The sequence below is a fragment of the Ailuropoda melanoleuca genome, chromosome 2 (assembly GCF_002007445.2).
Source record: "Ailuropoda melanoleuca isolate Jingjing chromosome 2, ASM200744v2, whole genome shotgun sequence".
Lineage (NCBI taxonomy): Eukaryota > Metazoa > Chordata > Mammalia > Carnivora > Ursidae > Ailuropoda > Ailuropoda melanoleuca.
The window spans coordinates 71,592,725-71,610,597 of NC_048219.1; the positions used below are offsets into that span (position 1 = coordinate 71,592,725).

At 32.4% G+C, this 17,873-nt stretch overlaps 1 protein-coding gene across 2 annotated transcripts in view; it reads right to left on the reverse strand.

The window, feature by feature from the left end:
- Positions 1-17,873, reverse strand: part of COL11A1 (collagen type XI alpha 1 chain) — a 188,127-nt gene that overhangs the window by 150,258 nt on the left and 19,996 nt on the right. For both annotated transcript variants that reach the window (XM_011224596.3, XM_011224597.3), the window contains exons 2-4: positions 15,810-15,977; positions 10,473-10,686; positions 6,991-7,153 (exon numbers count right to left, since the gene is read on the reverse strand). In XM_011224596.3, coding sequence (XP_011222898.1) covers positions 6,991-7,153; positions 10,473-10,686; positions 15,810-15,977 — 545 coding nt within the window. The remainder of the gene's footprint in view (positions 1-6,990; positions 7,154-10,472; positions 10,687-15,809; positions 15,978-17,873) is intronic.

Here is a 17,873-nt window from a genome sequence, read left to right on the forward strand (position 1 = left end):
AGGATTTTTAGGGCATGAAATTATTTCACAAGATACTGCACTGCTGAATACATGTCATGATACATCAGCCAAGGTCCACAGAATGTACAACCCAAGAGTGAACCCTAATGCAAACTATGGACTTTGGATGATAATGGTATGCCAATATAGGTTCACTCATTGCAACAAATGTACTGGATTGGTGGAGATGTTCGTAGTAGAAGAGGCTGTTTGTGTGTGTGTGTGTGTGTGTGTGTGTGTGTGTGTGTGCGCGCGCACATGCACAGGGGTACATGGAAACTGTATAATTTCCACTCAATTTTGCTCTGAATCTGTAAGAGCTGTAAAAAAACAATGTGTATTAACAAATAATTTTAAAAAGACAATAAACAACTCAGATAACCCAAATGTTAAAACTCTTAGAGACTTTAAAACATCTGTTATAACTATAAAACACTCGATCCAACAATTTCGTGACACACTTTCTTTTTAAGGGCATATACTAGCTACATTCACCAAGATAGACTATATGCTGGGCCATAAAATAATTGTCAATAAATCTACATGGAATGAGATCATATCAAGTTCACTTTCAGAGGAAAACAGACATCTACAATGAAAACTAGGAAACCTTGTGAGAGGAATTAAAGAAAAGCAAAAAAAAAAAAGAAAGAAAGAAAGAAAGAAAGAAAGAAAGAAAGAAAGAAAGAAAGAAAGAAAGAAAATTATACCATATTCAGGAAATGGAAAACTCAATGTTTGTTAAAATATGGATTCTCTTCATTTTGATCTAGAGCTTAAATGAAATTCCAATTAAAACCAAATTTTATTTAAATGAAAACTCAATTTTACTTTAGAAATTGATACGCTTATTCCAAAATTTATATAGAATGCCAATAACCTAAAGGAGCCTATGCAATGTTTACAAAGAATAAAAAGTAAGAGCAGTTACCCAACTTAATATCAAAACTTTCTATTAAGCTACAGTAATCAAGATAGTTTGGTATTAATGAAAAGATAGACAAATCAATGGACTAGGATAATAGTTCAGTAATAGATCTACTCATATGTAGTCAATTGATTTCTGAACAAAGAATGATAGCAATCCAATGCATGAAAGGGAAGTCTTTTTTATAAAGGATGAACTGGATACTCTTGTCTAAAAACAATCAACATGGACTCTAACTTGTACCATACACAAATATTAACTCAAAATGTGGTATGACCTATGTGTAAAACCTAAAATTACAATATATCTGATAACAGGAGAAAATTTTTGTAATTTTGGTGTAGGGAAAAATCTCTTAGAATACAAAAACTGCAAAACATAACAACAAGATTGACAAACTTTATATCAAAATGAAAAGCATTCACTCTTTAAAAGGCACTGTTAATGAAATAAAAATGTAAGCCACATGCTGGAAAATTATTTGCAAAACTCTATCAAACAAAGTATGGAGGAATTATTTAAAAAATTCTTAAAACTCCATAATCGAAATAGAGCAGTTAATTTTTTTTAAATGGGCAAGACACCTCACAGAAGATGCAGAAATGGCCAATGAGCACCTGAAAAAATGCTTGACATCATCAGTTATGAGGGAAATGTAAACTAATACCACAATGAAATACTATTATACAACCACTGAGAATGGCTAAAATTTAGAAGACTAACCATATCAAGGGTCCGCAAGGACACAGAGCAACTGAAACTCATTCACTGCTGGAGGGAGTGTAAAATGATTTAATGCCACTTTGGAGCACAGTTCAACAGTTTCTTTGTTTTTTAAAGTTAAATATGCACTACCAAATAAAGCATTACATTTCTCCGGTACTCAACAAAGACAAACAAAAATAAAGCCCACTCAAAATTGACACATGAATGTTCATAGTGGCTTAGCTTTATATGCAGGAGCCAAAATCAGGAAATGATCCAAATGCCCGCTAATAGGATGAATGGATGAACAAACTGTGGTTTATTCATACTCTGGAATACTGCTCAGCAATTTTTTTAAAAAAGCAAAATAATGATATATATGAGACACGGATAAGTCTTAAAAACATTATGCTGAGTGATAAAAGACAAACCAAAGAAAGTATACTCAGTATCATTCTGCTTATTAAATTTTTAGAAAAAATAAATTAGCTATAGTGATTAAAAAGCAAATTAGTGATTGCCTGGGGTTAGGGGAGAAGAAGACATGGATTATAAAAGTCCACGAGGAAATTTTTGGGTGTGAGGGTCATGTTTATTTTCTTGATGATGATAATGGTTTCAGAGAAGTAAACATATTTCACAACAGATCAAATTGTACACTTTTAATATTTGCAGTTTATTGTGCTTCAATTATATCTCAATAAATAGATTTTAAAAATCTCAAGTGTTATTAGCTAAATGCATCTAGACTGGGAAAAGTGGATAAATGGGAAAGCTACCTCCATCCTGTTATGTTGTTCTATAGGAAAACCATGTCTAGTAACATCATTTTTTAAAAAGCATATATGCTTGGAAAATACACATAGTAAAAAGATACACAGGTATCACAAAGTGGTAATTAAATTCTTACTGGAATATTTGAGATAGCTATTATTACCTTAAGGTAAGTTTTCTGGCCTTGTAAAACTAATAAAATTGTGTCGCTTTTATAAACTATTATTCATCGATTTCTCCCAAGAAAACTGAAGGCCAAAATCATTCTGAGAAGTTTGAAAAAATGAAAAATTTCATCAACAAGCTTTTCCACTTAAATTGTCATTATATTCTTTTCATTCCTTCAAAAGAAAGAAAGAATCTGCCCAAAGACAGAAAATTGTTGGAAATATAAAAGACTTGTAATCACTTGCTTTGATCATTAAAAAAGAAAAAAAAGATAGAAATAGCAATGTTTTGAAAACTTGAATTATAATGGCTACAACTTGATATTTAGTAAAGAAATTTCCTGTTTAAAAGACTACAAAAGTAATTTTACTGATAACGAATACAGGCAATGTAGTTATTTTTCTAATTTAGCTTTTCCTCCCATCTTTGAAGTGTATTATCAAGCTAGGAAAAAACCCCAAGATTGTGGATTAGTGCTGGTTAGATATTTTGTGCCTACTTGAAAGTATTTATCTACCCAGACCATGTTTCCCCCTGCTAAATTCTGTACCCCCGTGCTACCTGTTTAGAGAGGGAAAATTTATCTAATCCCCAAAACATAACCTCTTAAACAAGCAGTAGCCCAGGAACCAAGTACTTCATTTACAAGACAAAAAGACCACATAAACCCTTTGACTGATACATGGGTCACTGTTGCTCTCCCATATCAAAAATGTGTAAGAATACCTGACATGTCGTAGTTGTAAGATGATAAAAAAGAACATAAGTAATAATAAAAAAATCACATAGTAATACATAATTAAACACATAATATATAACCATATATACATATGCAATTAACTGGTATTTTAAGCACTTTACCTACATGAGTTCATTTTTTTAATATATATACTTACTAGGGAGATTACATTACTATTCCCATTTGAATAATGAGAATTTAAAACTTACATGAAGTAAAATATAGATAAATGAATAATAAAACCCACATAAAGTAATTACATAGAGAAATGTAGTTAAGCTATTCCGGGATTCAAAATCAGATTTTTTTGATTCTATAATCAATTTTTATATTCACTCCACTATGCTGAAATTATATAATCTGAATTATAGCTCTATATATTCATTTGGCATTTTCATATAAACTAACTTATCATACTTAAAACCATTTTCAGCTTTGCTTTTATCTGTTTGATGTTGAATTCTTAGAAGTCTTCAGACTGTAATTCAAATACGGCCACGTTTAGCATTTTTTGCCATAGTAGTACCATTCCATAAATGCAGGGTAATACAGAGACGTTAGAGATGAAATTATACACTAAACAAATTTGCTTCTAAATCAGAATGACACTATTTCCAAAGAAGTGATATTTTCAGTTTTTATAAAAATGAATCACTGATCTTTTTATATCATCTTCACCATTACAACTGTTTATCAAACACTAAAATAATGCATAGATGGTACCATTCCTCTCTCTTATCATTTTTAGTTTAATTTCTACACATTCACTTGCAGAGATTCAAAAGTCTAGATAGACATCATAATGTAAAACAAAATAAAAAGAAAAATATTCAAGTAAATTTTTAGAGAAAGATATATTAACATCATATATAGATAAAATGAACTAGTTTCACAAAAGGAGCCAGAAAGTTTTATTGTGATTTTAAAATCTGTGTTTGAATTATTTCTTTTCTTCATAGTCTTTTTTCAAGTGGGAAAGAGTAAATTGTTTTTGAAATTTATATACCCATACAATAATATAATTTAGGAAATACCACTTGAGTTTTATGTATAATGACTATGTGGATGGAGTGATAAAGATAAACCTTATAGTAAATGTCTGCATTTATTTACTTTTTCAAAACTAATTACATTTTATATTGAATAAGTGTTCTTTTTAAAGCTCCATAGTTTCAGGAAACTCCAAGATGCAAAGCAGCATAATACACTTATTTTTGCTACTCACTGTCACACTCACTAAAGAATTTATTAATGATTCTTTGAAAAATTATTTTTCTTAATAGTTTAGCAGTTTTTCCAAATAAACAGCTGGAGCTACTCTAGGATTTAGAATATGGCTTATGGATTAGAAAATTAAGAATTAATCAAGAATACATATATTAATCTTTTCTTCTAGTACATCTTCCTTGGTAATTTACTAGAAGCCCTCTTGGCCAGAGGGGTTGTGGTTAGCAGTAGTGAAAACATATGGAAATATTTTAGGGAAATCATTTTTATATATTCTAGGAGTTGATACTGTAATCAGCCTATGAAACACAGTGACTATTATTACATATTTTTAAATATGTAACATCAGATTCGATTATTTACTTTGAAAAAAGAACATATTGTGATAGTCTAAAACTATAATTCAAAAAATGTAAACTGCATCCCAGTGAGCATATATGGGAAAGAAAGTGGAGTACAGTCTGTGCATGGGGGATGGGCAGAGGGTGGCAAGGGAAGGCCTGTTTGAAAAAGACATCTAATCAGCATGTACGCATAACAAATATCTTTCAGGGCAGTTAATTTTAAGAATATTAATAATTAATTTCTATTTTTAAAATATTAATTAATGTTAACTTTTCTGTTATTTTCCTTTTTTTAAAATAATTATTTTATTTATTTGAGAGAGAGGGTGAGCATGGGGGGGTGGGGGGCAGAAGGAGAAGATCTCAAGCAGACTCCACACTGAGCCTGAAACTGGACATGGGGCTCGATCCCACGACCTTGAGATCATGACCAGAGCCAATATCAGGAGTGATACTCAACCAACTGAGGCACCCAGGTGCCCCTTCTGATTTCCTCTTTATATATTCCTATCATTTATGGTGAACAAAGGTTTTTTTTTTTTTTAAGATTTTATTTATTTATTTGTCAGAGAGAGAGAGAGCACAAGCAGGGAGAGTGGCAGGCAGAGGGAGAAGAAGGCTCCCCACTAAGCAAGGAGCCAGATGTGGGACTTGATCCCAGGACTCCGGGATCATGACCTGAGCCTAAGGCAGATGCTTAACTGACTGAGCCACCCAGGCATCCATATGATGAACAAAGTTTACTCTTAATTTCTGTTGCTTAGGTTCCACAGGCTCTGTAACCATGTATAGCAATAGACTAAACTAATATATGATATGAAATGAAACCATCCACCTATACAGTGCATCCGTGTTACTCATATATGTTCCCAGAAAATACGGTCGTGTGTATTACAAAAATAAATTTAGTCTGTGAAACTGATGCTCGTAGTTTAATTTTAAAAAAGTACTTTGCTAAACTAGAAATTAAGTTAATCTGTTTACAATATTCATCTACTAAATAAATATTTATTATCATTTATGTGCAATCAATACATGATATTGGAAGATCTGAGAATATATTATTATATATTGCCTGAATGAGTTTATCATTTAATTTAGTATGACATAATGTGTTAAAAACATTTTGTTTGGAGTCAAAGGCTTAGGTATACACAAGTTGAGAAAAATCGAAAACAAAATCTCAGTTAAATAATCTGAAAGTGTCACAAATGTTAATTATATTTAAAATTATGCCATAGGTTATGTATTTAAGTACAGGAATGTAATATCCTCCTGTACCGAATGTGTACTGTTCTTTCTATGAAAAATACTGTGTGTGTGTGTGTGTATTCACCAATCAACCAAATACAGAGAATCTTCCATGTAAACCTTGTCTATTAATTTGTAATATATTACAGAGCTTTACTTTATTATACTTTGAAAAATAAATTGTATAAAACCAGATCACAGTACTGAATAATGTCTCAGGAGTGCATCCCTTTATGGGGTCAGAACTCAGGTCTGTTTGTTCTGTTAATAATTGACTAAATGAAAATTAATGGACAAATTACCAGATCCAATGATTGAAGGATTAAAAGAAAGAATGTGATTATCATAATTGGTGAATTATAATTGGAAGAAAACTTTTTACTATGAGCTTCACATTTTTAAAAAAGTGATTTTAAAGACATAAATTCAGCTTTTGCAATATGATCACTATTTTATACCTTGGAAACGTTAACAACAGACAAAGGCAGAATATCTGACTTATGCATTTCCCTAAATTAATCTCCCAGATAAGGAAGTGAAGAAAATGTTCTTTTCTCCAAAGAAAATAATGCTAAGTACCAAGAGTAAAACCATTTGCCCTTCCCAGGAGAATAGCATGCCTGTGTTCAAATCAACCAATCTCTGTAATGTTTCCCAGTCGTTAGAACCATCATTGTCTACTCATTCTCTTACTGAACAATAGAAAACATCACCGCTACACCCGCAGAGGAAGAAAGTAGTCACCCTTTCATTTTCAACGTTGCTTTATAACATATATTGATTGTTACTGTTATCAACTCAGTTCATCTGATTTAAAAATATTCAGCTTCAAATAAAATTTGATTTATTTTTACCTCAAAAACTTCTTCATCCAGAATCCTTGTTCCAAAAACCGTGATTCCATTGGTGTCAACAATGGCTCTCTCACTTCTATCAAGTGGTTTTGTGGTTTTCTTCTTACAATCAACAATCATTGTCACAGTTTTCTTCTCCACGCTGATTGCTACCCGATGCCACCTAAAAAAAGGCAAGTAATTCTTTTGTAAGCTTCAAAGACATTGTTGCCACAAAAGTATTCATGTTAAAATACAGTGTACTTTAAACTGTGAAAATGAGCTGAAATTGTACAAAATGTAAGCTCATTTTTTTTAATCAATCAGTTAACAGGTGACTACTTACTGTTTACCCAGAAGAGTGTTAGGTACTAAAAAGGACCCAAACAGTATAAAATGCACACCAGGGTTTGCTGTCTATGTTGATAAGATGTGCCCATCCTTTGCTTCACTTTGTGTGGTTGCAACAAAAGCTTAATATCACCAGTGCCTGATGAGTGTATTTGATAGAGATCAAGGGTGGGATACCGGGTAAGTAATAGTTTCTACTACGTAAATGCTTTCTTCAAAATGGAATTCTACTTAATTTTTTTTTTTTCTCTAGAGATCCCCTGAGATGAACTGTCAAAGGGTATGTCTACTAATTGAATGACTGCTCCATCTGGAACAACTGAACGTCCTAATTGTACAACACAATGTGCTTCTCTGTCTTTATTCACATTTATTTCAAGTGCTTTCGTTTTCTTTTTCCACTTTAATTTCAAGACAGTTATAGATCACTACTGTGGGCAGGATCCAAAACTGAGACATAATATCTCCCCTTCTTTCCAGGGTTGGCAGGAAGTGGGAACGCTGAAAGAAAGCATAGTCAACGCATGTGTGGAGTGAGAGTCTCAATTCACGCTGAAGCTACTGCTCCAGCTAATTCAGGGCGGCGATGACAGGCTTAGGGGGTAGACGTGGCCAGCCCCGTGGAAACATATATATCCTAATCTTACTATAAAATGGTGGGTTTTATTAACAGTATTTGGTGCTAACATAAACCACTGAGTAAGGCTCACTTGGATTCTGCAAGCCACTCTGGTTTATATTTTATTTTTTTTTCCAAATGAAAAATGCTAGATTAATATTGCAGAAGTGTCTAGGACTACATCCATAAAATAAAATACCCAAAAAATTGCAGGAGCCTTCCTAAATATCTGTTTCATGTGACTTGGCGTGGCTACTGATGAGGACCAAGTATATTTCCATATACACTTAATCTTTGGTCTTTCCATAGCACATTCAACTAGCACAGGCGTCTGCTTAGTTTGAATTTCGCAAGGATTTATTTTGGAGCCACTTAATACTGTGAGAGTAAAATTTACACGTATTTCTGCCAAGAAGCCTGTGTCTTAACTTAAACCATCTCCACTGTTGTACGTATGTGCTTTTCATTAACAGAAAATAAAAATGATTTCCATTGCTAAAAGCTGATCAGGACTTTAAATTTGATCGTGTTGATTAATTTCAGCTCTGATAAAAATGATACGTCATAATCATGGTATTACACATAATAGTCAAAATACTAAACCACCCCTTAGTTTTGGAGTCATTCTTAATTATTCTCTTTCTCATATACTATGCATTCTCATCATCAGAAAATGCTTATATTCAACGTATACACAGAATCCAGTGTCTCGACTTTATGCAATCTGTAAGCTCTCTCATCTAGGCTCCTAACTGGTCTCTGCCTCCATTCTCATGCAACCAGAGGGACCGTTTTAAAATACAGGTCAGATCAAGTCTCGGCCTTGCTAAAAACCATCTAATATTCCTAGTAAAAGCTGAAGTCCTTACTCTGCCTCACAGGGTGTGCCCTGGCCCTCTGACCTCATGCCCAACTTTTTGTTTTCTCACTCCCTGCACGACAGCCGCATTGCTGTCTCTTTACCGTTCTTTGCAGTGTTCTTCACTTTGCCAGAAACATTCTTTCTCCACATCCCCACAGGGCCCACTCCTTCACTTCTAATACGTCTTTGCTCAATGCACTCATACCAAAGAGATGTTCTATCGAAAACAGTACACCCTTAAATTCCTTACCCTTATCTATTTTCATAACATCACTTTTCATATTAACTATTAAGAAGAGTATGTAAATTGCTCATAAAAGCCTAGTTTTTCCTGCCACTGAGATGAAGTTTTCTCCATGGTCCTGATAAGGATACACTGAGGGTGGATTTTTTTTTTCCCATCTGCACTGTTATTTCCTTCCTACATCTATAACTAAATATCATATTTCAAATAAGGCTAGTTTTAGAAGCCTAGATTCAGCAATAAAATACCAAGTAAATTTTTTAAAGATTTTATTTATTTATTTGAGAGAGAGAGCTCTGAGATAGCAAGAGAGCACGAGCAGGGAGAGGGAGAAGCAGGCTCTCTGCTGAGCAAGGAGCCCCATGCGGGACTTCATTCCAGGACCCTGAGATCAAGACCTGAGCCAAAGGCAGGCACTTAACCGACTGAGCCACCCAGGCATCCCACCAAGTAAATTTAATAAACATTTATTTGTATTTAGCTGCTCCCTAAGTGAAAGGCAATATTCACAATGCAGAATTCAGAATTCAGCATGATTTTTAGAAGAGTACGATGGTTACTATGGAGTTTAATTATCTAAGTTCAAACCCTACCTCTGCCACTTTGCAAATATAAGACCTCAGGCAAGTTACTTAAACTTTCTGTACCTCAGTCCCCTTATCTGTAAAATGGGTTTATTAACATTATTTTCTTCAAAGAGTCATGAAAAATTAAATGAGTCGACTATGTATGAAGTGCTTTAAATGGTATATAGCACACATCAAGTATTATAAAAAGCTTCTTATGATTGTCAATATTAACACGCTTGATAATAAGTAAATCCAATGAGGTCATTCCTCTGCTCAAAAAGTCTACAGTGACGCCCCATTTCACTCCAGATGGAACCCAGAATGCTTATATTCATCTACAAAGTGTTCTACCCTTTGGCCTCCCATGGCTTCTCCATCCTCCTCATCCCACTCTGCTCCTGCCATGCTGTATCCTGGACATTGCTTAGACCAGATCAGCCACACCTGGAATCAGAGGCTGTGTATTTGCTTCCCCTTCTCCTGGAATAGTATAGTTTCAGTTATCAGCGGGCATACACCCCAGATTCTTCACCAGTCACCTTCTTGTGAGATTTTCCCGGATCTCACTCCTTAAAATTGCACCCTCCACCACCATTCCCTATCCTCTTCACTGCTCTATTTCTTTATGTCTCACTTATCATCACCTGATATGCTCTTTATTCATACTTTTTTTAATTGGACATCATCGGTCCACCCAGACAGCAAAATAAACTGTGTAAAATTAGGTATTTTAAGTTTTGTTCATTTCTGTATCTCCAGTCTCTAGAAAAACTGCATCACACTTTATGAATATTTTTTGAATTAAATGAAATAATTGCTTTCAATATAGTTACAACACTGGATTATTATATTACTTACTTCCCATCAGCGATGTTAACAGTTCTGAAGAGGGGATAGTCTTCTGGGGCAGGTTTTCCAGTGTGGTCTTCAAACAGGAAAACAGGGGATCTCCCAACCTCGACACCAACTTGCTGAATACCGTGCTCATTATATATAGATAAAAGGAAAGACTGAATTCCTTTTTTGGGTTTTATTGTAAATAATATTGAAAAATCTTCTGGAAAAGTTCCTCCTGAGAAGAGAAAGCCGAAGGGTCAGAAATCCAAATTCCCAAATTATTCCTGGATCACCTTTTTTTTTTTTTTTTAACATGCTAGGTGGCCTTAATAAGTCATGTAAATTCAAACAGTAATAACAATTCAGATTAAAAAACAAATGGGAAGGGGATGATAATAAGCTTTCTCTGCAATATTTGTCCAAGCTATTTCAAACCTTAAGCCACTCATTTAAGGCACAATGATAATGTAAAATTGAATTCAAAGTTAGGAAACAGGATTGACCATGGTGCCAGTACAATATTAAATACATAGTAAGAACTTTTTAAATATAAAAGTACCACTTTTGGTGTAAGATTTGTATTTTCAGCCTTGTCTGATCTATGGCCATACACTCTCTCTTTAAAGAAGGCACTGTAAGGACACAATATATGAAGGTATTTTTTAAGTCATCCTTCAAAAGCTAAAGAGTGTCTGATCAGTTTTTCCTATCATGCAAAATGCAGTTTCACTAATAAAAAGCTTATGTCATTATATATCACAACTATTAGATATTTGGTTAATTTGATTCTAAGTTCAAGAGGACTGTCTTTCTCCCCCCCCCCTTACCATCATACTCCAAATATCCAGCATGGGGCCAAATCTATGCAAGTGCTTAGTAATTATTTATTAAATAAATATGTCAGTTAAATGATTATCACAAATATCTCAGATAGTTGATCAATGACTACTTGTATATTTTTATAAAAACACTGCATATTAAATTTTGCATTTTATTCTTCAAAAATACTGTTACATATATATCTTACTATTCTGGAACAAAAGTAAAGCAGGCATTAATTATTGTTTGAAGGATGAGATTTCAGTTAAAAAGTTGTCCATATGCAAAACTGGTATATCTGTGCATATGTAATCAATGATATCTGGGCCAGGACCTTCCATATTCAATCCATTCATTCTAAATTCTATTCTACATGGTAAAAATACTATGAATTTGACTGCCATGGATTCAAATTCAAAAGATTATAGGAGACAAGCAATTCCACTTCTATGAATTTATTAGAATAGGAACAATGCTCATGTGTAAAGATATGTCAATTCACCAGAACACTAAATTTATAATCCTAAAATATTAAGATGGCCTACAGTGGTTGGGACTGGCTAAATAAAATACTTAGCACCTATATAGCATAACTAGCCACTTAAAGTAGTAGGAGACATTTTATGAAATTGAAATTATTTAAAATGTAGAAATTAAATAAGAGTAAGTCATAGAGAGAAAATAGTCAATTCATGTAAACCATTTGGTTCTATAATATCTATATCTGTATCTATATCTGTATCTTTATCCAGATGTCTATATCTAGATAACTAGATATCGCCAAACTAAAAACTGTTTATTTAAACCTCTTAATTTTAATTTTTAAAATAACTTACCAAACAACCTTGCTATATCACAAGTAGGTCATAAAACCTTTGCTATCACAGAAAAAAATAATAAAAACATATATATAGTTTTGTTTCATTTAAGTGTCATAAAGACATCTAATTTTATATTTCTATATATCAACAGAAGAAAAATAATCATATAAATGAAATAGAAAGGTAATAAAACACATCAGTTAATAAAGCAAGTTTTACCTGCTTGTACTATAAATAAAAATCTAGGTAGGTAATTCAGCCTGCTATTGAAGAAGCTCCATAGAAAAGAAACTTTAAAAATAAGTAGCTCAGAACGTTGAGAATCACAGGAATTCTTTCCCTAAATGTACCTCAATTATTCAAATATCTACATTGAAAAAAAAGATGCTAAAATTTTATGAGTTAGGGGAAAACAATATTTTTTTTTCATTTTTGCAAAAACATTATGAATTAATGTCCACATAGAGACACTCAGGGAAAAAGGAATCTTAAGAAAGAATATATTCATATAAGACCAAATAGATTATAGCAAATTCTAATTAATCATTCAATTTGTACAGCACAGCTTTTGAAATTGCCAGCTGCTAACCACACTAATGAGTAAAATCTTTCAATTATAGAAGTATTTCTCAATTTAAAATTAGTCAGTAAGATTTTAATTATCTTTAAGCTATCACCTTTAAAAAAGAAAATTTAGTTACCTAAAATTCATGACTTGATGTAAAAATATTCACAGTCTAACCTACGCACCCCACCTTAGTTTCTTCCCTATAAGACATTAAACAAAGTTGTCCATAACTACTAAATGTCTCAGAGAGAATTCACTATGATATTAGTTCAACAAGAAAATGCAACCACTTACTCTATGCAATTTTATCTAAAATAACAGTGGTCAGTATACATGATAAAATAAAATGTGAAATTTTTCAACTTAAATAATATATGTTTGAAATGTATAAATACAAACTAAAAATAAAGCATCCTCTCTGTTGAAAGACTGCGGTTAAAGAAAAAAATGCTATTACTACTGTTGATATGCATGTATACATAAATCATATACATGCAATAATCACAATTCACACTGAAGATATCAAATTCAACAGCGATTCTTAAAATGGCCTTTTACTATCAATAGATATTGCATGCATGAATACATTTTATATGAAAAGACACAAAGTTTTATTATTTGATTTTAATTTTTTTAGATTATGGTCAATAAACTCCCATGTGGAATATGTCTTCCTTTAGTTAAAATCTTTTTTTTTGATGTAGCTTGGTGATCAGCAGGATTTTGAAAATGAGGAGGGAAGGCCATTTTTGCATAGTAGGAAAGTTCATTTTAGTCTAAAAGAGGCAGGGATTGTCTCTCAGCCTCATATCATTCATTGGTTCTGTGATTATATTCAACTACTCCACATTTCTAACCCTCAATCTGTAACTTGGGCTTAAATATTCTTCTTTCCAGATGAATATGAAGACAAAGATCAATATACACTAAGTTTCTTGGATAGTATCTGTCCTACAGCAGGTGTTCTAAAGAGGGCAGATACAATTTGCAAATTACAGCTTCTATTCAGGTCACATGCACAACTTTCTCAGACAGTTAAATTAAAGGTCTCAGATTAGGACTTTAGTGGACATATACCTTCATTAAGCAGAATTTTACAGTGGCTATCTGATAATCTTCCACCCCTACCCAGTGTTGAAGTTTCCACTACCACTGCTTACTTTCTGCATTAGAAAAGAAGTTGCTATTATGTTCCCATAATGGAAGAAAGACTATTCCAAGTAATTTTTCAAAGATCTTTTTTACTTATTTGATAAAGAAAAATATCCACTCTGGATTTTTTTAACTATGAAAATGTCATTGATCATTTTTATTAATTGCATGTTGCATTGTTTGGCAGGAAGCTCTACTCTGTAGGAAGATTAAGTTTAAATTCATTTGTGTGGGGGGAAAAATAAGGTCCCTATCAGAGGTGTCTCCTCTTATTTGAAATATTCACTATAAGAATTATATGCTTAAGGCACAACACTATGAGAAGGTGAAAAAAAATTGATATAAGGGAATTTTGTTAACTCTTATGGAAGGAGATCCTAAAGGCATACATTGTATTCTTTTTCAATAAGTAACACAACAGAAGTGATTGAACTAATCAAACTAACTATCAATTTGGAAGGCAAAAAACTGACCCTGAGATGATGAGCCAAAGTACAAAAAATTAAAAGCTAACTTCTTGAGTATTTCTAGAGCTTTTTCATTAGTGTATTTTTCCTTGTTTTTTTCCTCTTGAAAATTCCCATCCCTTTCCTATTTCAGCATTAGAGAGCAGATAAATAGAAAAGCAACATAATTTTTACATTTGCAACTTATAAACTTGATTTTTTAAAAAAATATTTTATGGATTTAATGACTTTTAATTTTTGTCTTCAAAGTCAGAATTTTATTTTCAAAGAGAGACAAAGCCATTGACATTCTTTATATTTGCAGTTTGTTACTTTTGTCCATCACAAATTATGGCAAAACAAGAAAAATTTAGGAAAAGTCAACGGTTTAATCAAAATAAATGTGTTTTCAAAAATACTTTAAAATGTCCATCCATGAAAAATACACTATCTTCTTTTGTAATTCTTTAGTCCCCATATTTTTAATTTTTCTGTTGTCAGGAAATTGTTTTATGTGAAAATTCAAATCCCTTGAGGTAAAGACAGTAGAGAGGATAATATGAAGAATTTAGAAGATAAATTATTTCTGAGAGATCTGAAAGCACCAACAACAAACATCTGATAATATAGGGAATAATGGACTTGGCAACAGACAAGACCTGGGTTAAATACTGACCCCTTGTAATTTGGACAAGTCCAAGAACTTCAGTGAAACTCTATTTCCTCTTCTGTTAAATAAGGATGAGGACATTCAATTTAGTATAGTTACAAGAAAAAATAATTGACACGTATCCAATAGCAGACTTGTAAGGAGTTGCTTGCCTTCACAATGTGATGCTGAGAAACTGTTGTTTCTTCACTCAACTCCCTTTCCCTACATTATCATGATTTGCAGATAATAAGTGTGATTAGGTCAATCATGGAAAGAAAGAAAGAAAATATTTACCAACTATTTTTTGATATCATTACAAAAACTTCCCAGGTAAAGATTTACAAAATCTCTAGTCCCAGATCTCCTTATAACTGTGAGATGTGACTAACTTTTACTATATTTGAGATAAAACAGGATCCAAAAATAAGACAGAATAATCTATTTTATAACATCTGCTGAAGAAGTGTTTCTTTCAACAGAAACTTATATTAATTTTAGAAAGACATTCAGTAAGTCTGTCTAAATCCACATGCCCATTCAATCCACATGGGTAGTCATTAAGGGTAAAGTTGCCATGTTCCCACCAAAAAATAAATTCTACATGATTGTATGCAAAAATAAGTTAGATAAAATATTGTCTTCAAGTTTTGTCATCTTGGAATAAAATAATAAATTACTAAATTTTCAAATGAGCATATCTCCTGCAATTGTACTGAATTAAAACTGGCAATCATTAAATCATTAGTTATTTTCATAAAGTCACCTTAGTGATCACAATGTATTTGGTGTCCCATATATGAAAGAATTACATCTGCGCCAATAATTGTCCATTATACAGCATGATAAAAAGAAACAATAATTTGCAAAGTGGTAATAGCTGTAGTAATAAAGTGAACATACCTGTAAATAGCTGTTTTGTTGGAGCACTGAGTTGTGCTTGCTTTGAAACTCTGTAAGCAGTATCCGAACCTTGTGAATTCTTTCTGTTTGTGCAAAAGCCCGTTGTTTCTGATATTCCCTCTGGAGAGTTGTGAAAATCTAGAGCTTTTAGTACATCAACTGGAGCAGCTGAAAATAAGTGAAAAGTAAAAAAAAAAAAAAATGAACAAATAGTCTAATATAAAAATGAGTATTTTTAACAGGTAAGATAGTTTGTTGTTCTACTTCTTAAATCCATCACTTGCCACGTTTCCTTATTTGGGTGGGAGATTGAGGAGTGGGACAGCAGATAAATTATAAACTATAAAATTCTCAAATACAAAATATCTCAAATCAAGAATTAAACTATGGAAAAGCAAACAGAAGATATTCGTGTGGGGGGATATGTAGATTTAGAACCAAATATATGTAATATATATATATTATATATATATGTAATGTAATATATATATAATATATAATTGAATATATGTGAATTTACAACCTGTCTGATGCATTTCAATTACAATTTATAAAGTCTTTAATCATTCTAAGTAATTGCATTATTTGGAATTAAAGTGAAAACCAGCATCTGGACATATTCCATTAATTTCTAATAGATTTATTATTCAACTATTCATAATCTAAATAAAGGTGATTTTGAAGGTTCAAATTCGCAATGAATGTTACACATAATTATTGTAAAATGTGTAATTAATAAGCCATATTGTATACACAAAGAAGTTACAAGTTGTTAAAAAGAAAGGTAACAAAACATAACGCTCTTGTCTTGAGTGCATTCCTATGTTAGTTATTAACAAATTATATACAAGCAAATAGCGCGTGAACTGTGTATGTACGTGTATCTGTGAGTCTGCACATGGGTATATGTATCTATATATAATTTGTTGATTTTTACCCTCTAAATTTGCCAGAGTATCTTCATGGACATTGCTTCATGCTTCATGATTCAGATTGAAAGTCCCTGCAGAGTTTCGATAAAAGTGTAATAAAGTGTAATCCCTTTGGATAGCTTGATGTTTCAAAGAGCTTCATTGGAATATAATTCATTTGCCAAGTAATTCACCCATTTAAAGTGTATGATTAATTGATTTTGGTATATTCTACTATTCACTTTTTTAAACATAGTAAAATACATACAACAAAAAATTTGCCGTTTTAACCATTTTATGTACAATTAAGCAGCAAAATTACATTCACAATGCTGTGCAACCATCACCACTATGTACTTCCAAGACATTTTTATCACCCAAAACAGAAACTGTAACCATTGAGTGATAACTCCCTATTCACCACCTCTGCCCAGGCTCTGGAAACTGATAATAATACTTTCTGTCTCTGTGAAGTTGACTATTCTAGAAATTTTATATATGTGGAATCATATAATATTCCTCAGAACACTGAACATAGAATTACCATATGACCAAGCAATTCCACTCCTAGATATATACCCAAAAGAATTGAAAGCTGGCACTTAAACCGATAGCTGTGTGCCAATGTTCACTGAAATGTTATTCACAATAGCCAAAAGGTGGAAACAACCCAAATTTCTATCAATACATGGACAGAGTAACAAAATGCAGTACACGCATACAATGGAATAGGATTCAGTCACAAACAGCAATGACGTTCTGATACATGCTACCACATGGATGAAGCTTCAAAACATTACACTATATGAAATAAAACAGACATAAAAGGATAATGTTTTAGACCATCAAATTCCCTGATCCACAATTTAATATCCACTTAATTCACTAAAGCAAGCCAAAACATGAGTCATGTGGTGTAAGCATTGTTATAAAAACAGACTTTAGACTCTATATCACTCAGTATACCTATATTCTCTTGATTTTTTCTCCTTATTCAAAAATAAAAGTATTCAGAGAAGGCAATGTGCTGGCCCTTGTATTACTGAGCATGTCTGAGGCATAAGTCTTACTGCAAGTATTTAGATTCCATTTCAGAAAGAAAAGAGATCAAATCTGCCTGAAAGTGAACCAATATTATTAATTTGAAAAGTTC